The 27518-nt window shown below is 38.5% G+C and overlaps 1 protein-coding gene across 5 annotated transcripts in view; it reads left to right on the top strand.

Annotated features, from left to right (window-relative positions):
• Nucleotides 1–27518, top strand: part of DOCK10 (dedicator of cytokinesis 10) — a 274133-nt gene that overhangs the window by 89250 nt on the left and 157365 nt on the right. For 4 of the 5 annotated variants that reach the window (XM_063648413.1, XM_054477379.2, XM_063648412.1 and 1 more), the window contains exon 2: nucleotides 21140–21259. In XM_063648413.1, coding sequence (XP_063504483.1) covers nucleotides 21140–21259 — 120 coding nt within the window. Of the gene's footprint in view, nucleotides 1–5682; nucleotides 5976–21139; nucleotides 21260–27518 lie in introns of those variants that run through there. The other variant, XM_054477380.2, reaches the window with a different exon arrangement.

The raw sequence follows: 27518 nt of genomic DNA, 5'->3' as shown, positions 1-27518 counted from the left end.
AGGACTTGCGAATCCTGTCATCATGTACATGTGTCTAAATCTTAACGACTATGTTTCTAGTTACTCTAAATTCCTAATGTTACTTTTGGGGCCATTTTAATGGAATGGATTCAAATGCATTGTCAATGAAAGCCAGGTTTCTGCCCCCTGGTTGCTTACATTCAGCGATGATGCCATTTCCAGATTGGATAGCCTAACTAATTGAAAATAATTAGAATTGAGCATGTTAAAACATAACATAATTGAGCATTTAAAGAGGACTTTCACATAGTATATTGACTTTGTTTTCTGCCTTTCCTCCACCGTTGTTTTTCTTCCTTTCTTCCAACTTTGTTGAGCTCTCCTGTGCCATTCAACTTCTCACCTTTATTTCGATTTCTCACCTGTATTTCACTGCCAGTATTTTCCAGTAAATGATCTAGAAGCCAATTTTCCATTTCCTCCCACTCATTTCTTAGGCCCATTGCAACCTGGATCTCAGTGGTCAGTGGAAACCACAACCAAAGGCCAAGTGTCTTTCTCATCTACACCTTCTTCTCAGTACATCCTTGATGTTAAAATTAAAACACACACATACAAAATTCAAGAATAAGACTGTAGTAGATGGTATCTTAAAGATGTCCCCTCCAGACTCCCTGATGATTCAAACATGAATCTTCGTACAGCTGTGAAGGGACTTTGCAGTCATAAATTAAGGTTGATCATCTGGTGGCCTTAAAGTAGAGAAATGATTCCGGATTGTCCTGGTCTGATCACATGAGGCCCTGAAAGCCAAGGCTTTTTTCCCTGGCTATAGCAGAGAGATACAGAAGAAAAGATATGTTAGGAAGATGAGGCAAAAGGAGAAGTTAGATTCAAAGTGTGAGGGATTCAGCTGGCTATTTCTGGTTTAGAAAGGGTCCTTGAGTCAAGGGATGCGGGTGGCCTCTGAAAGCTAAGAATAACCCCTGGCTGACAGACAGCAAATAAATGGCCACCTCAGTCCTATAACTGTAAGGAATAAATTTTGCCAACAACCTTGCATGTGTCTGAAAACTGCTTCTCCCCTGGAGCCTCCAGAAAGGGATACTATCCTGTTGACACTTAGGTTTAAGTCTTGTGGTTCTCCAAGCAGAGAATCAGCTGAGCCGCGCTGAATGCAGATTTCTGACCCATGAAAACAGATCATAAATGGAGGTTGATTTAAGCCACTAAATGTGTGGCAGTTTGTTACAGTGGCAATAGAAAACTAATACAGATTGCCAGAACTTTTTCTTAGGTTTCTGACATCTTAGCATTCAAATTCCCATGTCTCTAAATCATGGTTAAGTGTCCCATCTTACTTAATTTCCAAACATCTAGACTCTTCTCTATTGAAAATGACAAACTTCCTTTCTGACTGGACACCATGGGACCAGACTTTGAATTCTTATATAAGAATGTGTGAGATTGTGCATTTTGTATATACATATATGCATGCATATATATGTATGTACATAAATACATACATAAGAAATGACAAATACCCATTATGTTCAATAATAATAGTTTATGTATATACACAGATAGGAATCTTCGCCATTATACGTACACATGTATGTATTTTGTTCTCAACTCCAGGGACTCACATATATTGTTTCACAGCAACCCTATAAGCTATATACTAATTGCTCTATTCTTACATATAAGAGTTAGGCAGAGATAAGTCAGATACCTTGCTGGACGTTATCTAATAGCTGAAGATTTAAGCACAAGTATGTCTAGATCCAAAACTGCAAGGTCTTTAGTTTTCAGCCTGTCTATCTCTCACACTGAATCTTTTTAGACATTGCCAGGCCCTACATCCATCTCTGTCCAGATGCCATGCACCATCTTCCTTAACCTCACGTGTCCAGGACATTGAGGCTCTATAATGCCTCTGTAGTTTCCCCTTTTATCTCTATGCCTTCTCAGTGTTTCCTGAATTGCCTTCCATCTACTATATGTAAAGGAACTTTAAGACTGTGTTCTTAATTCTGTTAATCTGTTCTCCAAAAATTCAGTTTACTTTTAGACTTTTAAATTTAGTTCTTTTCATGACTTTCTGCTCCACATCTCCAGTCCTAACTTCTTCTTAAATTCTAGGCACACATATAACAGCTGGACTTTCCCTTTTGATGATCTTCTGGATGGAACATTCAACATGTCTAAATCATCATTGCACATTAAATAAAGCGGGGAAAACCTCCCTTCTTACCACCCTTTTTCCCTCACTCATATTATCCATCTCCTTCATGACCAGTCAGAAACCTGGCATCTTTGAACTTCCCTTCTGGCTAAGACGGTGGACTCAGTAGCTGTACCCCCTGGGTTTACATCCCAGCTCTGCTACTGACTTTGGGCCAATTGCTTAATTTCTCCAGAACCCAAATATTCCTCTGTAAAACTGGAGTGGTGAAAACAATGATAACAATACTTACCTCACAGGGTTGTTGGATGGTTTAAATAGGTTCCATAAAAAATTTAGACCAGCATCCAGCACGTAGTACTTGCTCAGTAAATTTCAGCTCTCATTTTTTATTTAATTGCTAGATCTTTATAATTTCCCTGAAATGTATGGTTATGTTTCTGTTGCCTAATTTTCTGTATTCCACCACCCTATGTTAATATCTGGATTAATGCAAACCATCTCTGGATCAAATTCTCTGCAATTCAGCCTGCATGTAGCCACCAAATGAATCTTTCTAAAGCACTATTGTAATTATAATTCAAAAATCCTTTAGTGGTTCCTCATGATTTCAGGATACAGTGGAAACTTTTCCTTATCTTGGCATTCAAAGCCTTCCATTAACTAGCTCCTGACTTCTACCTTCAATTGATTCTATCTCTCCTCTCCTATTTAACCCTGGGCAGTAGACAGGCAGATTTCTAATTTTTTCTTAAATATTCTGCTTTGGCCTGCCTTTTTGCCTTTGTTGTAACTAATAGTTATGCGTACGTACTATGTACCAGGCAAGGCAATGTGTTGATATTTTTAAGATGTCATTTTATTTATCCTCATCACAAACCTATAAGGTAGTGACTATGCTATCCCTATTTTACAGATGAGAAAACTGAGGCCTGGAAAGGGTGAGTGATTGGCCAAAGGACACACAGTTAGGAAGTGATGGATCCAGGATTTGAATCCCAGATGATTCTGTAATTTTAATCATTCTACCTTGATGCCTCCCCTCTGCTACATTTCCTTTCCAGTAGGACGCTTTCCTCTGCATTCATCTCTTTGATTCCCACCTATTATTCAAAGCCTACCTTAGAGATATCTTTTCTATAAAGCTTCCCCAGACTCCTTCAAACTCTAGTGAACTCCTCTGTAGGATACAAGCTTCTTAAAACTAGGAAAGATGTTTTATTTTTCTCACAAAGTTCAGTGATGTCTTGAGTACAGTACTTAATTCTGATGATTTATTGGTCTTGGATTTCCTTTCTAATGAACTTGGAGGCGTCTCCTTGTAACTAAGCCAACAAATCTCTGATTGCTCCTTATTACTGGTTCTTGCCCATTGTCCTAGCTAGGACTTTTGATTAACAATATGTTTCTAAAACTAAAGCAGAAAAGAAATGTGTTGGAATGGTGTGGAGTGTCTCATAGAACGGTTGAGAAACAGGCTTGGTCTAGAAACAAGGAGAAGAAAGCCCGTAGAGGGCCCAACGGTGCCATCCCATGGAACACTCCACGCCATGCTACTGGATTTTCCCCTCCTTTGCATCAACACAGACTCTGTCTATCTGACATCCCCATATGCTGCCGGGTGATGCCTCTTTTTGCCAATATTTCAGGAAGCTATGATTAACAGCTGAGGAAATGGAGAAATGAGTCATTCTCATATTGCAGAAGTTGAAAAGTGGGAGGAACTCTAGGATAAAGAACTGTGGCGCCTAAAGAGGAATAGAGGACAAAATAGATGCGAATATTAGACAGACAGAAAGTCACTTAAGAGTTTCTCAAGATTATTCAATGCTTTGTTATAAGACAGTATGTTCATCTTCTAAAACTGTGATTCAGAAATTTAAGGCACCATTGTTGGATGGATCCACAGATGGTTTTCAGAAGTTTGTGACTCTTGACCATGCATGCACATTTTCTGAGTTCTTATATTTTTCTGATGAGTGGGTTCATAGCTTTTATCAGATTTTAAAATGAGCTCATGATCTAAAAAGGATTATAAAATACTATCTTTAGCCATCAACATATACACATAATCTAACCCCAGGAAATCAGGTGATCCCGAGTCAGACTCTCATCACACCATATAAGGAAAAAATAATAAATCTGAAGATTCTGTATGTACTATAATATACCTGTTCATCTGTCAGATGTCAAAGCGTTACTTTGAGGGTGAAATCTGTTTAGCACTAAAGACATATGGTGGAATTTCTAAATATCGAATGACCAGGGATCAATGGACTTCTGCTCGGTGGAATCCTTAGTTTGCCTAACTAATCCAATTACGAAGTAATGATATAATTTATCTCCCCAGCTGTCATTTTATAACATCATGATATTTTTCTGATTGGTTTCAAAAGAAGGTCTTCTCAGTCTGCATGCTAAGACAGGAATAATCAGAATCCCTTTTTCCCTGTCTGGCACAAATCACTACATGACAAGGTAGAGAGAGGTGAATGGCTCAGGCCTGGGGTACATGTGTGCCTATCAGCTAAATCTAATTATTATTGGGGAAAAGAGAACAGCCTAGTCCTGTGGCCTCCAAATATTTCTGTCTCACCTAGTAGAAAAAAACTGAACATACTCCTATATTGTATATCTGTTTATCAATTATATCGCTTTTATCAATAACTAATATTTCAAAGCACTATATATATATGAGACAAGGTTCATTGTTAAGCATAATAAATGTAAATCCCTCATTTATTCTTTATTCAACATATATTTAATTAATATATACTGAAAGCCTTTTGAGTGCCACGTGTTCTAATCACTGAGGACCCAGTGAATGAAACGAAATCGCATGCTCGTGGAACATACAGCCCGGTACAGGAAGACAGACCCTGAGTAAAACAAATAAATAAACTGTACAGTTGTGTTACATGTCAGTGACTGTGGTGGAGAAAATCAAAACAGGAAAGAGCATCTGGGTGGGTTTGAGGGGAGAACTGCACTTTTAAATTAACTAGCCCCAGAGAAAGGTCTTGAAGATCTAAAGATGAGGGAACTAACTCTGTAGCTCTTTGTAACTATTTGACATACAGATTCAAGGAGTCCATGTCTGTGTGCATTCTATTAAATAATAGTCAAGCATAATGTCTTTATTTAGATAGCCAATATACAAAAAATGCTAATATCTTCTTCTTGTTCTCTAAGCAATCACTTTGGGAACTCCCCTAGGAAGATCACTTACTTAGTCTACACTTAACAAGAGCAATTGCTTTAAACACAATTCTCAGACCTCAGCCATATTATTACAGTTGACTTTTGGGGTCTAACCAGAATTATAAAGTTCGGGTGGCTGTTTTGACAGCCATGGAGCCCTGTTGTCAATTAACTGTTCAATCCGATCTTGATTTGTTTCCATGGGTGGTTTTACATCGTGTGGTTTATTTAGCTGTGAGCAATTCTCTTAAACATCCAAAGTCATTTTGTGTTGCTTTATTGCAGGTGAAGAGGGAGGATATATGCACAAAAGCAGTATCTGAACAGCTGGTAGTTAGTTACTCACAGGAAGTGGTAACTCGACAGCTTTCCTTTCCTTTCTGTTGAGTTACATTCATGTAGCATGAGCATTTCCCTTTTTACCAAGAAGAAAGATTTGTTCAGCCTGGTGACACTTCAGAAGAAAAGAGTTTAACGACATTGATATTTTAAAATATTTTGTGACTCAAATTACAGCAATACGATGAGTTTTCGAGGGAAGGTTTTTAAACGGGAGCCCAGTGAATTTTGGAAGAAGAGACGAACCGTGAGGAGAGTAAACCAAGAAGAAATCCACAGATTTAGTTCTGTAGGTATCCAAATGTCAATGTTTTGCTTTCCATCTTTCCTTCAATCCTTTCTTTCAAAAATGATTAGCTCTACAGTGGTATTCTAGCACAGGCTGCTGGGTGAAGTCTTATATGGAACAGAAGATTCCATTTGGGTCCTAAATATTCTCTTTTACTTCCATCATTATTTTTGAAGTCATGCTGTTCTCAAACCGCATGTAACTCTTTTAAAATATATTAATAGAGAATTTAATCATTAAAACATTACTATAATATTTGGAATTTAAGGTTATCTTAATATTATGGTACAAATTAAAATTTCTGAAGAAGTTATTCTCTTTATTAAAGAAAAGCCTCTAATTGCCTAAGGACTCAGTTGATGACATGTATATAGTTGTGTTTTTAAAAAATTGTCATTGCTCTATTTTATCATATGCCACTAATTATTTATTTTAAAATTCTTAGAAAGAGCAATCCAAAATATGAAAGAAAAAGTAAACAAGCATTTGATTAATAGAGCCAAGGAGGACTTTAAAAAGTGATACTTTTAAAGGTTTTAAAGGTTAAAAAGATTTGGTTTTGTTTTGCTGTTAAAAATATTTCTGCCTTATTGTTTGCAAACAAAATGAGAGCTTGAAAACCTGTACTTATTACAGAACTTTACAGATCTATAAACTGTAGAATGCATAGAACTTTACAGTTCTATAAACTACTGATAGTTGAATATCAGGGCTGATTGTTAGAGCACTTCAGTAACTTTCATGTAAAGTGAAGGGCCCACTTGGTATGTTAAATGGCTACAGCAATATTCCTGGGTAGCTTATTTTAGAAGAATGTTAATTTTACATGGTGGGTCTGGCTTTGCTTGCCTTTTTCGGAGTGGGGTTTCTCAACCTCAGCGCTATTGTCATTTGGGGTCTGAGAATTCTTTTCTGTGGGGGGCTATCCCGTACCGTGTAGGATGGTTAGCAAATTCCTGGCTTCTATCCACTTAATGCTAGTGGCAATCCCTCCCCAGTTGTGACGACCAAGAACATCTCCAAACATTGCTAAACGTCTCCGGGAGGGTGATCACTGATCACCCATATGAAAACCACAGTTCTAGGGGTGAAAGATCTTTTTGTTCATAGAAACATCTTTAATATAGAAACAGAGATGGCTTTTCAAAAATATTATATATATATATGCACACACACACACACACATGCATATATATATAGGCTCTTTATAAATGTGAATAAGTACATTGCCTCTCAATGAATAGAGGCCCTCTTTATACTAACAATTAGTTGATGGTAACTTGATATGAATAGAGTTTATTAGAGGTCTGCTCAGAGGGTTGGTACTGTGTTGTTGTTTGTTCAGTTTCTATCTCAGGAGTGTGTGTCTGCCGTTGGTGAATACATGTAGTTGAGCCCCCACCCTTGTTCCCATTAAATATAGCTCTAATCTTTCCACTGGGTATTTCATAACTGGAATATGCAGAGTCCTGGACCTGACCTCTTTCTCCCCATTGGTCAGAAATAAGAGCCTGGACCTAACCACTTCCTCCCCACTGGTCAGATATATCTTCCCTACTGACTCCAAAAGAGCCTCGTCAGCCTGTTAAGGAGAATAACTGTTTCAAAATATTGCCTGGTTTGAAATTATTTTTAACTTGAGTCTTGTCCCCAAAACATAATTTCCCTGCTGTATTTATCTCAATGGAATTTAGAAGTAGCATGGATTATGTCACCCTGAGAGTTACTTCTTGTGTCCACTAAAAGAGAAAATGCACAGAAGAACATGTCTATCTTACCGAGACCACACATACAGTGTTGGCAAGAGGACAGTCCCCAGAGTCTCACCATATAATGAAGCTAATCACTCTATGAATTATCTTAATTGAATTTGAACGTATTGCTACTGAGTACTATGGGAAGAGCAGCCAGTAAGGACGTGGTATTTTCCCACAGCATTCAGTTAGCAATGCATTCAAATTTAATTAAGATCATTCATACAGTGATTAGCTTTCTTCGACAACAGAAGGCACTGGGGACGTCCGTGCTACAGTTGCCTGCTTTTGGTCTGCCTAAGATAGGCATATCTACTTTCACAGGTTGTCTCTTGTATTGAGTGCAGGATTGTTTGATCCATCCTTAAGTATTATTCTGAGATGTGCTTTTCATTTTGGAATCCAAGAAAGTGAAATGAGTAATTAGAACACTAGGATTTGAAATAGATATCTTGAGGAAGTCATTCTCCCTGCCGCTCTCACCTGCCATCTATACGACCTTGGGCAAGTTACTTAAATCACTCTGAACCCCAGTTTCCTCTTCTGTAAAATGCTCATAATAATACCTATCCTGCGTTAAGATTGTTTATTAGAATTCAGTTGGGTACTGTGCATTCTGAACAGTTACAAGTGTTGTGTTGAGTAACTTGAACAGTTACAAGTGTTGCCAAAGTTATAAGTGTCGTGTAGTGTTATTAAAACTAAGTAAAATATTTCCATTTCCAAGGACAAAGGAAAAGGGACACTGAAATTGTCTTTCTAGTGACTTCAGCAGTTGAAGTCACTGGACTACAGGTCACGCTTTTCTCCTGGGAATCTTTTTTTGATAACAGAACCACCCAGGAGACAGATTTCTGAACTGCATTAAGCTGAGTGCTTGTGGTCCCAGATCTTTCTGTGTGTCAATACAGTTTATTTCAGAAACACCATGGATTTTTTTCTACCCAGTCTAAGCAGAGTTTAGCTGAAACCCACTCACAGCCTCATTGTACTGTGCCCATAGAAAGCACATTCATCTAAGCTTTCTAAAACCTAAACCTGCTGGGCATGATTGCTCATGCCTGTAATCCCAGCACTTTGGGAGGCCGAGGCAGGTAGATCACAAGGTCAGGAGATGGAGACCATCCTGACTAACACGGTGAAACCCCGTCTCGACTAAAAATACAAAAAATTAGCCGGCTGTGGTGGCACGTGCCTGTAGTCCCAGCTACTCGGGAGGCTGAGGCAGAAGAATCGCTTGAACCCACGAGGCAGAGGTTGCAGCGAGCCTAGATCGTGCCACTGCACTCCAGCCTGGGCGGCAGAGCAAGACTCCATCTCAAAAAAAAAAAAAATCTTAAACCAACAGCCCTAGATTGGCTTCAGAGCCTATTCATTTGAATAGTGATAAGGGAAAGAGCAATTCAGTTGACAAAATGCCCAACAAATGAAGATGAAACCTAAAGTTAAAGAAGAAAGCAATAACTTCTTTTAAACTTTTGGATATACTCATAAATTGTAGTGAAAGAAGAAAAAAGTGATTGCTGCAGATACTTATCATATCTGTTTTTGTAATGATTATGTAGATCTTGAACTCAAGTCATTTCTTAATCGAAAGAAAGTTTAGAAATGGTTTAATTTTACAGTAATCTCAAATACCTATCCAGAGCTCTGTGACTTCCTAAGAATTATGCAAACCAAATTTTATACCCTCTTGACCCAGATTGACTATTCTGAATATTCTGGGTTTTTTTCAAATGCTATTTGAAGCTGTATATTTTATATAGAATTTTTAGTTGTTTTGAAAGTTTCCCTTATTAATCTAATTTTCAAATGTATTGTCTGAGAAATGCCACTTATCACAAACAACATACAATTGAGAGACTAAAGCTGTGTTATGAGAAAAGCTTAAGGAAAAGTGAAATTGACGTGTTAGATCATCAAGTGGAACTACTTCCCTTAATTTTTGAAACGTGTGTGGTGGTCTGCAGTTGATGGTTTTCTTTTTAACTGCCTTTCTATTTTTATTTTATTCTTTTTTTTAACTAAAATTCTTCAGTATGATCTCTGGTGCAAAGGAAGTCAATAAAGAGATCATTTCCTTCCTAAATTGTGTGTCCTAATTTAGAAAGATTAAAAACAGAATTAAGTTGAATTACTATATCAATCATCTGCAGTCATAAAAATATATGAACATATTTAAATAAATGTGATTTGTTGTTTTTAAGTTGCTACTTGTTTATGGGTCATTAATCTGCAGGATTTCAAAGTATTTGGAAAACTGGATACCCATGAAAATTCATCCTCTCATCTTTAAAGTACCTATTAGCACTTTAATAGGAAAATAAAAATGAAAACTATAAGTAGAGGATATAATCTGAATAGCTTTAACATATCTCTAATATACATTATTTTATATCGTATTGTACTATTATCGTTCAAGTCAGTTTTTTCTTCTTGAATCTTCTATGCTAATGTGAGAAGCCTCCCTTACTGGTGATCTGTGCTTCATTAGGTGCTATCTCTTTGTTTTGTACAACCATTCATAGGGCGTTACTTATTTAGGCTGTTGTGAAACAAGCCAGTTAGCTGAAAGAAGCAATGGATGGGGTTCCAGGAGCCAGGATTTTGGTTCTAGGAACAGTGAAACAAGGCTGAATCAGGGTTGAAACACAAAGGAAAGCAGGAGTGAATGTTGGAAATGGACAGGTTGAAGAATGCAAAGAAGCAGGAGTAACCGGGGGATGTGAATTTAATCCAAGAAATGGAGATGTGAGCTTTGAAACTTGGTCTGCCTAAGAATCCAGGTGAACACAGATCAGAGGACCTGGGTGTGAGCCCCAACATGGAACAGTTAGCTCATGTGTCAGGGAGCTGCAGAGAAGCTGCTTCCAAAATGGAAATGGGAGAGGTACCTGTAATTTAACTAAGAATGGTCTTCCTTTCCCTAGCAGCTGACTGCGAAGGGAGGCAGAAGAGTTAAACAAAAGTGAGCCAAGCTTCTGAGCATGGGCTGGACCATTTGTTAGAGAAGAGGAGTACCAACAGGGACAGGAAGGAGGGTCATGATCCCAGCAACCCTTTATTTCCTGGAAGGTGGCGGTGGTACAAAACTTTTTGATTTTAAAGATTCCCTCAACTGGTAGAAATTTTCATTGTGGATGTTGACATACACACTGATATCATTCATTATATGGTTCCTTAAATCTACCTTTTCATTTTCTTTCCCTCCTATAAACTTTTTTTTGTTTTGTTTTGTTTTGTTTTGTTTTGTTTTTAGATGGAGGCTCACTCTGTTGCCCAGGCTGGATTACAGTGACGAGATCTCAGCTCACTGCAACCTCCGCCTCCCGGGTTCAAGAGATTCTCTTGCCTCAGTCTCTCGAGTAGCTGGGATTGCAGGCGCATGCCACCACGCCTGGCTAATTTTTGTATTTTTAGTAGAGACGGGGTTTCACTGTGTTGGCCCAGCTGGTCTCACACTCCCGACCACAAGTGATCCACCCGCCTTGGCCTTCCAACGTTCTGGGATTACAGGCGTGAGCTACCACACCCGGCCTGAGCCACCAGGCCCAGCCTGGTCCTCTTTCCCTACCACTTTGTTCCCCTGAGGTGCCCGGTGACCTTATTATACAAGCCCCAGCCTTCTCTTGCTGTTTGCTGCAGAAACTCAAAAGGGGAGCAGAAATAGTACGCCAAATCACAGCTCTATTCCAGAATCCTCCCAACAGGGAGTGAAGAAAAAGCATTTCTGTGTTCTGTTCTCTGTTCTGCAAGGCTATGTTCTTTGCTGGTGGAGTGGAGTGGACTACAGGCTTCAAACTGAGCTGAGTTAGAATGTCAATTTTTCCATCAGCTTGCAGCCAAGTTGTTAAAGTCTTCAAAATCCAAGCTTACTCATCTAAAAAAAAAAAAAAAAAAAAAAAGGCAGTAATGATCTTTTCCAGGGTTGATATTGGTATTCAGTGAGAGAAGATATTAAATACTGATTATGGTCTTTGCCATTGATTATGTATAATAGTGGTAGTAGAAAAATAACCATTATTGGCATTTACAGGGTAATTTATTTTAAAATGGTAGTGTGTATTGTTACCATTATTATCAATTATTTGGTGTGACTGTTAGTTCTACAAGAAAACACATATGAATTAGTTTTACTATAATAAATACAGCAAATGTGACTTGTAAGATGAAAATGGGGGAGGAAGAAAGGTGAAACCCCTATAATATACAACAGATGAGACATAACTAAACCATTGCTAGCTTAGGTGTGTCTGATCTGCTGTATATTACCGCGGTTTGCCAGAACTTCCAACACAACCAGGCACCTCCTACAGAGAGCAAAATTATAGTATGTGACTATGGTCACTGAAGGTAAATGGGGTCTTAAACTCATCTTTTGGCTTCCAGATGTTCTGGTGTCATAGGAGAGTGATAGGTTGAATGGGTAAGGCTTAATGGAAAATTAGAGATCGGGGCTGCACTGAATGTATCTCCCTGGAGAACCAGGAAGGTTCTTAAGCCCCCATTTTCAGGATGCTTGATACCTGATGTACTTTTCACAGAATGAGACAATCTTGGGTTGCATTGGTAAGTCAGGAGTTTACCAAACCTAAATTTCCACACCTCAAAGACAGGAGTCATTGGCTAAAAGAGGTCCTCCTTTAAGACCATTCAAATCCAAATAAACATAAAAATTGAGGAAATAATAGTCCCTTATTCTAGGCACTATTCCTTGTATTATATCTCATTAGATTCCTATAGTTGCAAGCATTAGAAACCTACTCCAATGAAAAAACACAGTCCAGAGAAGGGGACAGAAGGAAGGGTGGAGAGATGGGCTCAGAAAAGAACCAGGAATGGACTTAGAGAAGCTCAGGACAGTGGGAAATGGGTGGTTTTGATGATTGTAACTAATGGAAAGTCTGGTGGGAGTGTAGCCCCAGAAATGAAACAATTCCAATCCTTTCATCAACATTTGCATCCTTCCACTCAAGATTCAGAGTTCGGCAGGAAAGAGTTGAATGGGTCTTGCTGGGGTCACACACCCTTGATGCCAGAAAATCAGGATGCTTTAATTAGTCAAATCCACCATGACTGCTTCTTATGGGAATGTGGAAAGAAGTAAGTCCCCAAAAGGAAATTAAAATGCTAGTACTAAAAGAAAATAGGATGAGTGCTATATAGGCCAAAAGACAACAAATATCCACTATGCATATTCAACTTCAAGTAGCCACATGTAGGAAAGGAAATAAAAGAACTGTCTGTCATTATGGAAAGACATATTGAAATTATAAAATGCCTATTGTTGATAAAACTATTTACATTTGTATGTGTGACATGTACGTGCATGTATAACACTTGACCTGTGAGTGAATGTTTTTGTGATGATTAAAATAATAAGATAGTATCTGAGGTTAAGCTGGTGACAGCTCTCATCACAGGCTTCATATAAATTAATCTAAAATTCTCCAGTTTACTCTAAGGCATTAATTTCCCTTGTGTCAGGCAGCCTTGTAATTGGGTTGTGATGTATTTTTAATGATATTTATTATCATTCAAGTGTTTCTAGAAAACTAAATGAGACATGTACTTTAGTTTGATTTAGATCTTCTTGGATATTTTCTACTTCTTTACAAATACGGAGAAGCAGCCACTTTTAAATTTCATTTTTGTTTGCTATACAAATATGTGTGAATTTTAACATGCTCATAAGAGATATACATGGTCAGATTTCTTTAAAAAGAAAATAAGACTTCAAAGATCCAAATTTAGTTTGAAAGTGCACCTTACATCACAAATCCTATAAAGTTCATTTGTGTCCTTGCTTTCTCTAAAGAAATTAAGGGTTAACAAAATAGAAAATTCTGATTTTTCTAACTATAATGTGTGTGTTGAATGTAACAATACAGTCATCCCTTATATCTGCAAAACATTTTATGCTTTACCGACTTTCACCTGCTTTATGTCACTGAAATGGACTAAGACATTCAAGGAGTTACTGCTGATTGATTTCTTGTGAGATCTGTGTCCGTCTTTGTTACCAAGGGAGCCATTTCCAAATTCAGCTTAATCTGAGTTTGCCCAGCTGCACAGTTGTTAACTTTGATTTGGCTGGTGTTTTTCCATTCTCATGAAACTGTGTGGTTCAAGACAGACAGAAGGTTAAAGGGTTAGTGTAAGATGGCTTATTCTTTACTTAATCACTTCCTTTTTGGTAGGAAAAAGTAGCCTTGTTTTCAGAAGCTCAAACATTTGAGAGGTTCTCCAGGGGAACTCCCTCTGATGAAAGGCTAAATTAAATCTGTTACATGACCCAGGCTGACAGCTGCGGCCGTGGATCCAGCTGTATGGACTTTCTCCGATCTTCTCATTTGTTTTAAACACAAGTGGCGTGGAAGTTGGCTTCATTCCAATTACATTAAGGTCAAAGGGTCCTGGATTAAGTTAAGGTCTAAAGAATCCATGTGTCATTTAGATCTTCTATTTCTTCTAAGAAATCTAATCAGTTATCTTGATATAACACTGAAATTAGTTAACAGCTATGTTGCTTCTCATTTGTTTTGGGGATTTCAAGATTGGAATTTTTGGAGGGTCTCTCAAAAGACCCCATGAATCGTCACTGTGAGTGATCTGCTTGTCCGTGTGTCAAGATATGAAGAGAATTGAAAAAGAATTAGCATGTGGTGCTCTAATAGAGCCTACTCTATTGGTGCCAAACTAAATACCTATTTTTTGTTAGTTTTTCTGTGTCATTAACTAGGATGAATAGTTTTGAAAACTAAAGAAGCCACTCAGATACAGGATTAATTGTGTTATGAATATTGAAAATAGAATAAAAGTTCAGATATATGGGAACAACAGCGCTGGCTGAGGAAGAGGGAGGTCCAAATGGCATCACAGGATCTACCGCATGTCACAGAAAGAACGTACAACTTCTCAAAGGAAGTGGGGAACGCTCTTTTCATAGTGTTTCTTGAAAAGACTAGGTTTTCTGAAAAAGAGAACCAAGAATAACTACTTCAGATAGACAAAACTAGAGCAACCCCAATGGTGAATAACCAAGACATGGCTCCCTAATTACATTCAAAATGTAGATCCCAAATATGCGGCCCTCAGTCACGAGGAATTTGCCACAGAGATGTTCTCTCTTCCTCGTTCCATCAGTCCTTTTCCTGATTAGCTCCCCAGTGCCGACAAGCTCACCTTGTATCTGTGTAGTCAGAGCTGCAGAAAGATATTCAAAGTATCTGCAACATTGATTGTTCTTTAGATTTTTCTATTTGCAAAGCTAATGAGTCTAATATTAAACCAATCCTAAATTTAATCCTTCTCTTTTGATCTGCAAGTATAAATACATGAAAATATTTTCTAGGCCATTTCTCAAGGAAAACAAAGGTAGAATTTCAAAGTCACTTTCATTTGCTGATATGCATAATTAGGTAGATTGCTTTCCTTTTTCCTATGGGGGATAGAGTAGACTGACTTCACTCAGGAGATTCTGGAAGGAGAAGCTGTCCTTTTTTTGTTTGAGTACTCTTCGTTATGACTACCATTTTTGCCTCCAGTAGAATCATTAATTTTCAGAGTGTTATTTTAATAAAATTTGAATAATAAATATGAAAGCATATAGGACAGTTCCTGGTACATGAAGAATTCATTGTAGTTGGTTTAATTAGCTGATTGGCACACGTTTCTTGGGTAAAACATGTAGGGTAATTTTCAATCATCTTCAAATAAAAACAAGTCTACATTTGTTTGATATTCAGTGGTTCACTTACCACTTTTCATACTTTATCTACTTGATCTTTGCAGCAACACTGCCCTTTTCCCATTTATCCCAATATCAGCTGTTGCAAATGACTTGTCGAAGTTACGTAGCTGGTAGGTAAGAAATCCTAAACTTCCAAATAGAGATTCTGATTTCTAATCCTTTGTGACAATGACCAATACACATGAGTATTTAAGTAAGTTACCAGATGTTGATGGTTCCCTACAGAGGTGAAAAATATTTTAGTTATTAAATTGCTAATTGCCCATCTCCTTTTTGCTGACATTAGCTTCTAGAATCACATATATAATCTGTAATTATTTTCCCTGGTCTCCTTTCCCCAGGGTTTTGTGTATCTTTTCTTAATTACTTGAAACTGTTAATGGTTGAACTTTTATGTGAAGTCTCACTGTGATTTTTCTAGGCTCCCTCTCTGGTGGATTTTCAAAGGGTAAACAATTTTAAAATCAAATAACTCCCCAGTGTTTCCATGAACGCATGATAGTTTTGAGAAACCAAGTTCATTTTCTCACCATGAGGAAAGCAATACATGTTCATTGTAGAAATTTGGAGAATGCAGAAAAATCAAAGTGGCAAAATCCTAAATATCATAACTGATAATATTGGGATCCATATTTCTAATGTTTTCTCTTTAAATTTATTAAATCTTGTGTGTTTATTCTGTTGTATTATATTTATTACCACTTTATTGAACAATAATACATAAGCAATTTTGCTTTTTATTACAAACTTTAAAAAATTTAGTTTTAATGGATATGTGTTGTTTCTTAGGATGAATGTATTATTTCTTACCCATGATGATTTACTGTTTCTCATTTTTAGCTACTTGGTGCCCTTACTATCCCTTAGAGATATGGGTATTCTGGGCTCAAACTCTAGTGTCATAATAGCTATGAATCTAGAACCACTGTCAAGGTGACCTTAACCTCTTTCCTTCTGAGGTAGCGAGTGCCCTTTCTTTATCTTTCCTTTCGTACCAATGCTCGCCATCTTGATCATGAACTCCAGCCCCTTTGTGTTTTCCAAAAAGAAAAGCCAATTATATGCAAAATATTGTGAGTTCACTAACTTTGCTGAAGAATTGAAGTGTTTAGTAAATTTATGGCATGCACTGCACCATTATTTATGGCATGTACTAATAGTCATTCACAGATTTATGCCAACCCTTATCCTAGTTTCAATGTCCTTCCCAAAGCGCATCACAGCATTAAGCCTATCTCCACCATACACAGTTCTCTGAAAAAGATAAACTGTTTGTTCGGAACAGCAGCTCTGGAGTCTTCACTCATTGAGTATAGTCTCCACTAGACTACCTTTCTCCCTTACACCTTTGGATTAGGGTGACTGTATTTTCTCCATCTTGTTACAAAGATAATATTGCAAAGACATCCTCGTATAAATCTTGGATTATATGTGGGCTTGTTTCTTTAAGATAGAATCCCAGAAAAGGAATTCTTGGATCTGGATGAAATAATATAAATTTATTTATTTAACAAATATTTATTGAGTGCCCACTATTTGCTCTTTGTAGACATTAAATTTATAATATTGATGCTTTAAATCCCTGACTAGTGAACATTAAAAACCCATAGGCTTTATCTATTAACACTTGGGTAATGAGGATTATAGGTGTGGGCTCTTCTAAGGGTTTAAAAAGTATTATCTCATTTAATCCTGTGAGGCAGCACCTACTAAACCATTTTACAGATGGAGAAATTAATGCATGGGGATTTTAATTACCATGCCTGAAGTTCCACAGCTCATATGAGGCAATGCCAAAACTGGAATCCCAGGAATTCTGGCACTAGAGTATATGTTAAACTCTCTGTTGCATCATAACATAGAAAACCTATACTCACACTCTACTTTATACTTCGGATTTTTCCAAAATAAGGCTGGGTAGTCTAGCTTATGTTTCAGTTAGATTGTACTTCCATTCTGGAGGAATATGAAGGTTGGTAATTTAGCCATGTAATTTTTAGTGTTACATACTTCAAATGCTTATTTTCTTCAATGTCATTTCTTCATCCATTTGATCTTGAATTATAGTGGTGAAAATAATTCAGATATTTGTGATGGAATACTTTGTTCTTGCTTGTTTCAAACCAATTGAGATGTCCTGGGTAGCCCAGACTATTACAAAGATGACAGTTTTACCACCCTGGGGCTTAGATAATTGTCTTGGCATTCAGTAGTGAAATCAGGTAGATGGGAAGCAAGCATTTGTTTTTGTGACAGGAGCCCATTCTTCTGCTGTGAAGTTGATTTGGAGGAGAGCTGTGGATTTGGGGAACTAGATCAAAGAAATCTCTTAATTCTCCGTAAGAAGAATAGGGCCTCTCACCACTGTGGTGCAACACCAACCGTAATGCATAATAACAGGTACTGGTGGGTGCCTTTTCCCATGCAGAGTGACTTTAGAACAGCTAATGAAATTCATTACTCATTTGAGAGAAAGAGAGAAAGAGTAAAAAGCACTATAAAAATCCAAGCCAATTCAGAGTAATCTTGGCACATACCTTATCCCCGTTGGTGCATTTCCAAAAGAAACAAGCACATTAAATTCAAGAGGGACAACCCAACCCTTGTTAAAGCTGTAAATCAATGCTGCTCAGTCCCCAGTTTCACTCAATGTCTCTGCAAGGAGCAATAGTGAGAAATTAACTGATCACCATCCTTGTATACATCTGTCTCTTTACACCAAGCAGGCAGCTCCCTTGCTGCGGAGAGAACTACTGGTTATGTAGCCCGGATTCTCGCTATCACAGATGTGTAAAGCATCTGTGACAACTTTGGCCTAATCCGAGGCTCTAGACACTATGGAATATATCATTGCTATTTCTTTTTTAACCTTATGTCCACAAAATTATGATGCATTGAATATCTTGAATGTTATACAATGATCAACAAATTCACTGGAAAGATTGAACTTCACCAATCTGTTCCTCCAGAGGCCAAAACTTAGTAAATTACATGAAGTAGATCTGCTGGATTTTGCAGTTCCATGTCAAAATAACCTCAGTGCAATATTCTAAACAGGAAAGGCCTAATAAATATCATTCATTAATTGATGTCATAGCCGGAAATGGATACCTAAAATTATGCCTTTAGATGCTTGCAGGCCATACATTTCATTTGGGTATATCGAACCAAGGTTGCTGCGGCCACAGCACAGAGTCCTAACCACTATATGATCACGGCGAACTACCGGGGACCCTTATTTGGGTATATCAAGGAGAGTTAGGATTTAGTTTCTCTGTGGTTTTATTAATAACTTGTGACTTGGGAGCTCTGATTTGCCTATTGTACTAATTTAGGTGGGATTGATTTTAGGTAACATTGGGGTACCAGAAAAAGATCTTCTTTGAAAGATCTTCTTGTCTCCAACTCCTTAAATAATGCTGGATTTGGGGACTAATGGGTGATAAAATTTAAAAGATAGTGAGAACCCGATTATAGAAGTCCTCTCAAAACATCCATATGTCATTTGCCTTTAAACCTATAAATTACAATACACACTAAAACCACACTCTCATATCTCTACTCATTTTGGTGTGAGGAGGGAGAAGATAAAAGTATTATTAGCCACATCATGGACTATTGCTGTAAGTACCAAAGGGCATCATATACTTAAGCTGAAGAACTCTTAGAGACATAAACAATGAACCAAATCTAAGGCAGACGTAAGAGCTTCCTGAAAGGGTTTTACTGTACATTTTGTTTTGTTTGCTACATTTGATACCTACACATTCAATAGGGAGGAAAAACAGGTTTCAGAATAAGCCAACTGTTTCAGACTTGAAGGCCTGTGGGGGCAGTTGGTAATATAAGAGTAATATGCTGCAGGGTAAGATAAAGACTACTGAAGCCTGCAGCTGAATTGGAGTGAAATACCGTGACTTAAAGACATTCAAAGCCAATTAAAAAGAAAATAAATGTGGGTGGCAAACCAAACATCTGGAACGTGCATTTGCCTTTTGAGCTGTCAATCTAAATCTTTGGAATTAACCTTTGCCTGGGAAATAAGGAATTGGAACTTAAAATAAGTCTAAATAGAATAATATCAAAAGGCAATGATTCCAGAAAGACTTTTTTTTCACTACCCAAGACATGCCATAGCATCTCTGAATTTTCTTCCTCAAAATACTCAATGTCTCACAGCTCTTTCATTAAATATGTTGGTCAACTGAATTTCTCTTCTCCAAATATTGTGCGGGGTATTTCTTTTTTGCGAAACTAGCCACCTTTCTGGAAGGACCTTCTAGACAGAATATTCACCTGGCATTACCCTTAGTTTCCTTAAGCGTTTGTAAAGTGAGCTGGATTTTTTTTCTAATGTAGAAAGTATATGATGACCCTTGCCATTGGCTCACTATGTTCACATTTTGTTTTATTTTTTATATTTGGAAAATTATCAAAATATATATTGACTGCTACTTTGAAAAGCCCATTAGCATTTATTAAAATGTTGATGAAAGTTTCTAGGGCCTTATCAGAAGAGATCTTCCAAAGAAAGCCTTAGGAGTCAAAGCTAACTCTGTGTGCTTTGCAGAATGAGGAAGGGTGGCATGTGTGAGTGTGGGGAAGGAAGAATTTGGTGGGAAAGTATCTGTTGATGTCACTTACGTGAAAAAGAAAAATAATAATTTTTTTCACTTATGGGATCACTTCAGCGTTCAAATTTCGTAGGAACCACTCAAGCTTCTAGGAGCCCCAAAATAACCCAGAGGACCACCACTTTTCACTTAGGTGGCATAAATGCTTCATCAAAAGGGTTAGAGGATGCAGATTGTGTTTTTGGTTTTCTGTTTTGGATTTTGTTGTGTTTTGCGGCAGGGGAGGGTCAATTTTTCTCACCTTATGAGTTCTGTACAATTGGAACAAACACATCATCCCTATAATGAAACTGTCATGTTTCTCCCTCTATTTTATTTTTATTTTTAGCACTACGGGGGGCTTCTTTGAGGGGAGCACATTCACTCTTGGCTTCAGGAATCTAATGCAATGTGATTATCGAGCTATTTTTTCACTTATCCATTTTCATCACACTGCATCCATAATAGTCCTGTCTTTCAGTTCTATTAGAAAATGACCTAGCTTGTCTCTGTAGAGACAAAGAGGCTTAGAGCCAAGCAATTAATCCTGACACAGGATCCATGTGTTCGTGACAACCAAGACTGCCTGTGATACTTTGATTGCTAGCAAGGTGCCAACATTTTTAAATAGACCCAAGCAGAACTCATGAGGAAGTATCTAATTCAGAAGAAATGATGATAATCATCATAATACCATAGCAAGTAAGCAGAAGGCCTTTCTTCATGTTGACAAAGATAAAATATACATAAACATCTATTCTGTGGATGTGATAGGGCTGGGTATCATGAGCCTTGGGGACTCAGTAAGAACAGCTTAAATTTCTGAGGGAGATATCAGGTATTTTAGGATTTTCTCATATTATTTCAAATCTGGAAATAATAGTTATGTGGCTTTGCCCTATATTCCTGGAGTCTCTATGACTGCATTGGAAGGACTGTGCAGTGTCAAAGCCTCAATGATAACTAAGAGATGAAATCCAACCAGGCATAGAAAAGGGAGATGGTATATGTCAGTGATTAATACCATATTTTCTTTTTCTACAGCAAGAAAAGCCTAGGCTTCTCGAGCCTTTGGATTATGAGACTGTCATTGAAGAACTTGAAAAGTCCTACCGGAATGATCCTCTTCAAGATCTCCTATTCTTCCCGAGTGATGACTTTTCAGTAAGTCTTCTCTTCTCAAGCCATCTAGATTCAGGAGGGCCCTACACATTGGGTCGTTGTCTTTCCCTGTAGATTCAGAGAGTCCAGGCTTCCCTGTGGCCACCCTACATCTCAGTCTCTGCAGCAGGAGTTCACATCCTATAATAGAAAGTACCCCAGGGCCCCCTCAAGTTGAAAGATTGGAGGCTGAGTGAGTCCGTGGCCACTGGGGACTGGGAGGAGGCCCAGGACACTGCCCGGTTCCAGCTAGCACTCGTGTGCCTGCCAATGTCCGGGTTTCTGACCACTGCCTTACCTGGACTCACAGAGCACTTCCTCCCTCAGCCATTTCTAACTGAAAGCTTCCAAGCAACAGAAACCAACCAATGGCAAAGACAGGACTCCATTAGCATAAAAGATGCAGTTCTTAAAAATCACCCTTAATCTTGGTTTGTCTTTCATAAGGAGATACTGACACTTGGGGGCAAAGAAAGGTAGGCTAGAACATCTTCATGGAGAGATTGGCAGTCTTAGATAGTCCCCTTTAGGACAATGCACACTACCACATAGACAGCCTCTGAGGATAGTAGAGATAATGAATGAAGAGGAAATTCGCTTTGGAGACAAACACAAAGTTGTGGATGGTAAGCACCCACATGTTCCAAACATAAAATACTGTTACCTGTGGTCTTAAAGATTTTTAAATTGTGATCTAGTATCTAACTGTGCAAACAGAGATCTCAATGGGCAGTTAGTAAACTTTCCTGTCTCTTCCTAAAAGAAAGGTAGTCTCAGACATCACAAACTTCAACATCTTAAGGCAAATAAAAAGGCAGCTGAAGGGGATCCCTGTGAAACAGTCATTGTCCATGCAAACCTCTATCAGGGAGCATGGATCTCAGTGCCCACACATTCCTCAAGCAGCCTCAAACTTCCATTTTCTCTCTTAGTTTGAGGGCAGGTCTGGCTTCTGGCTTTTAAAGAGTTTTTTTTTTATCTTCCTGCATGGATTCATGAAAAAGAAGGTATATGGAAGTTAATAATTTTCTGTTTCAAGTATGAAGAATCATGGAAGGAAGGAGGCAGATTTGTAAATAGGAAGAAAGAAACTCTTCCAATGTTTTTCAAAATTTTAAACTGCTTCCACTTGAGTGCTGGCACATTTTGAGAGAGACTTATCTCGTGCAGAAATCTCATTTCCGTGGTTGGACTAGGCCACTGGAAGTTGAACTGCAAGCGTAAAGTTAAACCACATTTTTTTAAATTCCACATCCTCATTTTCATTTTTCAGACTGAAGATTAACCTGATGAACAGTCTCTTCTTTCTTTCTTTCTTTCCTTCTTTCTCTCTCTCTTTCTTCTTTCTTTTTTTCTTTTTTCCAAGTGTCGCTCTGTCACCCAGGCTGGAGTGCAGTGCTGTAATCTTGGCTCACTGCAGCCTCCTCCACCTCCTGTGTTCAGGTGATTCTCCTGCCTCAGCCTCCCAAGTAGCTGGGATTACAGGTGCATGCCACCACACCCGGCTAATTTTTGTAATTTTAGTAGAGATGGGATTTTGCCATGTTGGCCACGCTGGTCTCGAACTCATGACCTCAAGTGATCCACCCGTCTCGGCCTCGCAGAGTGCTGGGATTACAGGGGTGAGCCACCACGTCCAGCCTTGAACAGCCTCTTTATGTCAAACACCACCAAAAATCATGAATCCAGAAGCATCTTTTCTCCTAGTTATGTCCTTCAAAAATATGTCAAATGCTACTTCAAGGCCTCCCAGCTCAAAAAGAGAGTGGAGGATGCAGGTAGATGGGCTGTAAAGTTTGCAGTGAGTTTGGATTGTTTTGGCATCTTTCCATGCTCATTTAAATTGAGGAATGTCTCTGATTACTCCTTGATCTTTACCATCCTTAGCAGTGTAACAGACAATACAAGAATAACTCTTTATTTTTACAATGTGAACATTCCAATAAATACATTGAACTATTTTATTCCGTGGCTGCTTAAAACCCTTCTATGGCTCCCCCACTGCCTTCATAATGAAGTGCAATCACCTCAGCATGACCCAATGCCTGCTTCAAGATGTGGTCCTTGCCCATTTCTCAAAGCCATAGCCTACCCTCTCCCACCCCATCCTGGCCCATCATACACAGTCACCCTCATTCCCAACTGGGGTAAAAGACCAGCACAGTTCCAAACATACTATTCTATAACACACCCCAAACCATTTCCTTCCTTTATTCATTCAGCAAATACATGATGTATAATACTGAATACTGGGCATTATTTGATGAATGGAGACAGCAGTGATTAGACAGAAATCATCTAGGGTTCTAAGGGAGCTTACCTTTTGGTGGGTTTACTTATTAAAGATTTACTTATTCCAAACAAAAAGGTAAACCAATTAATTTACCAGATAATTCAGATAAAGACCAATTCTATGAGGAAAATAAAACCAGGCAGAATCTGATGATAGAATCTGAGTAGGGTAAGAACTGTGTTGGGCTAGGTGACCAAGGACAAGCTTCTCTAAGAAGGCAACATTTAAGCTGAGTTCTGAGTTCTCAAGAAGGATCGGCCATGCTCGGGAAGGCATGTTTCAGGCTAAAGGGGTAGCTGGTGTAAAGGTCCTGAAGAGCTCCAAGATTGGAGATTGGTATGGCTGGACAGGATAAGGCATTTGCATCTTATTCTAACTACAGGCAAGGGCAAGTCACAGGAGTGTTTCAAGAAGGACAACAAATGCCTGAGTGTGGATTCCTAAATATTAAAAGTTCATCTGGGTTCTGTGTGGAAAACACAAAACAGGGCCTAGACAAAGTGGGGAGTGTGGTCCAAAGAATCGTTTCCAATTCATCTCTGCCCAAGAGATTTTCAGTGCTACCTAATCCTTACTATCAGCAAATGTCACATCCTCCAAATGGCTAAATTTTAATTTGCATTAAGCAACGGACAAACAAAAGGATAGTGTTAGATATTATCTCTACATAAAATTGCCTATTTTTGAATAATATGTGAAGATTGTTCTCCATTTTTCCTGCTCTACAGAGTACGGCTTGGCAAACTGTGGCCCATGGGTGACCTGCTGCCTATTTTTTATGTCCCATGAGCTAAGAATGGTTTTTATGATTGTTAAAATAGCTTAAGGAAAAAAAAGATGATATTTCAAAACACATTAAAATTATCTGAAATTCAAATTCTGATACCCATAAAGAAAGTTTTATTGAACACGGACACCATTCCTTGACCTCTTGTCAGTGGCTGCTTTCATGATGTAAAGGCAGGGTTGCAACAGAGTTGCAGTAGAGGCAACAGAGACATTCAGCTGGAAAAGATTTATTCTTTGATGCTTTACAGAAAAAGTTGGCTGACATACAGTACAACTGCATGCGTTTTTGGTTTTTATCCTCATGCTCTTTGTGGAATATAGGCGTGTCTGTAAACTTCTGATGTTACCTGCTTCACCCACGGCCTATGTCACATTTTAGGGATGTGGTGCACCAACAGGAAGTGTCCATGCAGTCGGCAGGCATGTCATTTCCTCGGCTCTCCCTTCAGCAGTGGGCGAGGCTCCTCTGGGATGTGTGGGGTCAGTCTCCACGGAGCCAATGTGAAGTGGTCATAGAATGACCACCCCAATCCCAAGGCATTGAGGGATGGAAGGAGAGGGGCAGCTCCAAGCTTCCCACCCCCACCTCTAAATGTCTTTCATCCAGTTTCTGCCCTGCAAATTGGAGAATCCAGCTCACTCGTATGTTTCCACGTTACCAAGCACCCACACTTGCAGCACACATGATTCATTACTCGGTTTGTTTAATCAATATTTATTCAGCACCCACGAGCTGCTGAATATAGAACAGCACTTCCTAGACTAGTGAGACTGACAAGAAAAGCAAAAGCCCTGTGTTTAAGGAGCTCATGCCCTTTTATGGATGAAAAAGCAAATTGATTTAGAATGCTTATGGTTAAGAAATACCGAGAATCAGAGACTTCGTCTGGTATCTGGTACACCAGAAAGATTACTTTTCACCAAGGCAGTATTCTTATATTGTGACTGAATATATTAAAAGTTTTTCTGTATTCACTCTGCTGTCCCAAGCCACAAATACCCTCATATGCCTGGACCACACCTCCCCTCCAAGAAGTGGTTTTGTAACTGGTCCTTCTGCTTTCTTCTTTGCTCCGCTTTGATTTGTTCACACACAGTACTCAATGGTAACTGTTAGGAACACAAATTAGATAACGCCATGCCTCTGACTAAAACTTCTCAGTGGCTTCCCATTGCCTTAAGAGTCAAATCCAGCTCCTCCCATAACCCCTGTCATCTGGTTCCCCATGATCTCTGAGCTCTCATCTAGCCTACTTTCCTCAGTCACTGCACAGACATCAAGCATTCTTTCTGTTCCCCCAACTTGCCAAGCTCATCCCCTCTGTAGGGCCTTTACACTCTCTGTATAGCTGATTCCTATTTTTCAGTCACAGCTCAGTTTACATGTCACCTCTACAGAGAAGCATCCTTGACTTTCAAGCTACATTGCCCTCACACCCAGTTACTTTATAACATTACCCCACCTGCTTCTCTTGATAACACTTATCACCACTGGGAAATATCTTGGTTTGCTTTTTCACTCCTCTGTCACTTGTTTCTCACTGTTAGACGGTAGCCTCTAGCAGGACAGAGATGTCTTCTGTCTTGATCGTTGAAAGATTTTCAGCAACTAAAGCAGAACTTGGTACAAAGCAGATGGAAAATAAATATTTATTTCATGAGTTATATTTCAGAACATCTAGATTGCTATTTTATAATATAATGTTGATCCTTTGAGTACCTTGAGGAACCAAAAGGCTATTCTGAAACAAAATTTTTGAGAACAAAGAGGATGAAGTAATTGGCTTTGCTTGATGGTAAGGAAAATACTTCCTGCTTTGGCACAACTCAACTCAACGTATCACCATAAAAAACAGCACTAAGAACACGTTTTCCTTTTTAAAGAGGTCCATTCCTTCTAATATAGTGCCTGGCTCATAGCTGATATCAGCAAAGCTTAGTTTTCGCCTTTTAACACTTTTTTTTAAAGAGATGGAGTCTCACTCTGTTATCCAGGCTGGAGTATAGTGGCAAGTCACTGCAGCCTCAAACTTGGCCTCTCAAAGTGCTGGGATCACAGGCGTGAGCCACTGCACCCAGCCCTCTAACACTTTAGCGTACTTCTTCACTTACTCATTCACTTCCTTTCTGTTACTAGGCAAGGGACAAATCAGTTCATATCTGTACTTCAAGTACCCAACACAATGTCTGATTCATAGGCATTCAATAGATTATCAAACATTGAATTAAAATAGTTTTCTTCCAGGTTAAGGGCCTGACACAGAAGCACTTTCCTTTATTTTGGCACACCAGGTAGAAGCTAGTCCTCCTGGTATGTGGGTTCTGGGACTAAGCAGTATGAACTCCTGCACTACATGTGTCCTAATGATTCACTAAAATAAGCAGTATTGATGCATTTATTAAGCCATTCATTGCAAAAACTTATACTGCTTCAATAATTGTATTTCCTGCTTTTGTTCATCTTTCTTTTTCAAGCTGGTAGTAATAGAAACTTTAGGACAAAACAAAAAATAAAGAACTTAGTCACCAAAGTGTGTGACTCAGTAAAATAGGCAAAGAAAGTAAGAAAAGAAAGCAAGGGCTAAGAAAAATGGTTTCAAGGACACATTGAATCATATTGTCAAATGATTCAGTTTGCTGATGCAAAATAGCAGAAAAAAAAGTTGAGAAACTCAGAAATGAGTTTCTTTCTGAGCAAAAGATGTAGAAAGCCTGAGATCATTTCTGGGAAGTACAAAACTATAAATAAGAAAGTTCTGATGTCTGAAAGCTGGTAAGACTGTACACTGTGTAGGAAGACCACCTATCAATTATACTTCAATATTGTCCACACCAGTAAAACTCTGTTTCAATTTACCTTCATGGACCACCTTTGGTGATCTAAGCTGTATATATCCAGGACACCAATACGAATAAGAAGCAGACCTTACACTTGAACAGTTAAACTTTCAACATTGGGCAGTGCGATTTGCAAAGTCAAAAGTCTATGTCACATGACTACAGTTGCTTAAGAGTCTCATTATCTTCTCAAATTCCATCTTCACATTAGTAAGTCAGAATTGTGTCCCAGGGCACTCCAAGGCATTCTGCACTTTTCACTGGCTATTAAAACTCAGAATGGTGGATATCATAATATACCTATGGCTTGTTCTTTTCATAGTATGTCTTTAGCAATGAAAA

This window comes from Pongo pygmaeus, chromosome 11 (genome assembly GCF_028885625.2).
Source record: "Pongo pygmaeus isolate AG05252 chromosome 11, NHGRI_mPonPyg2-v2.0_pri, whole genome shotgun sequence".
NCBI classification, from domain to species: domain Eukaryota; kingdom Metazoa; phylum Chordata; class Mammalia; order Primates; family Hominidae; genus Pongo; species Pongo pygmaeus.
Note: the sequence above shows the minus strand (reverse complement) of the source record. Positions and strands in the feature narration are given on the sequence as shown.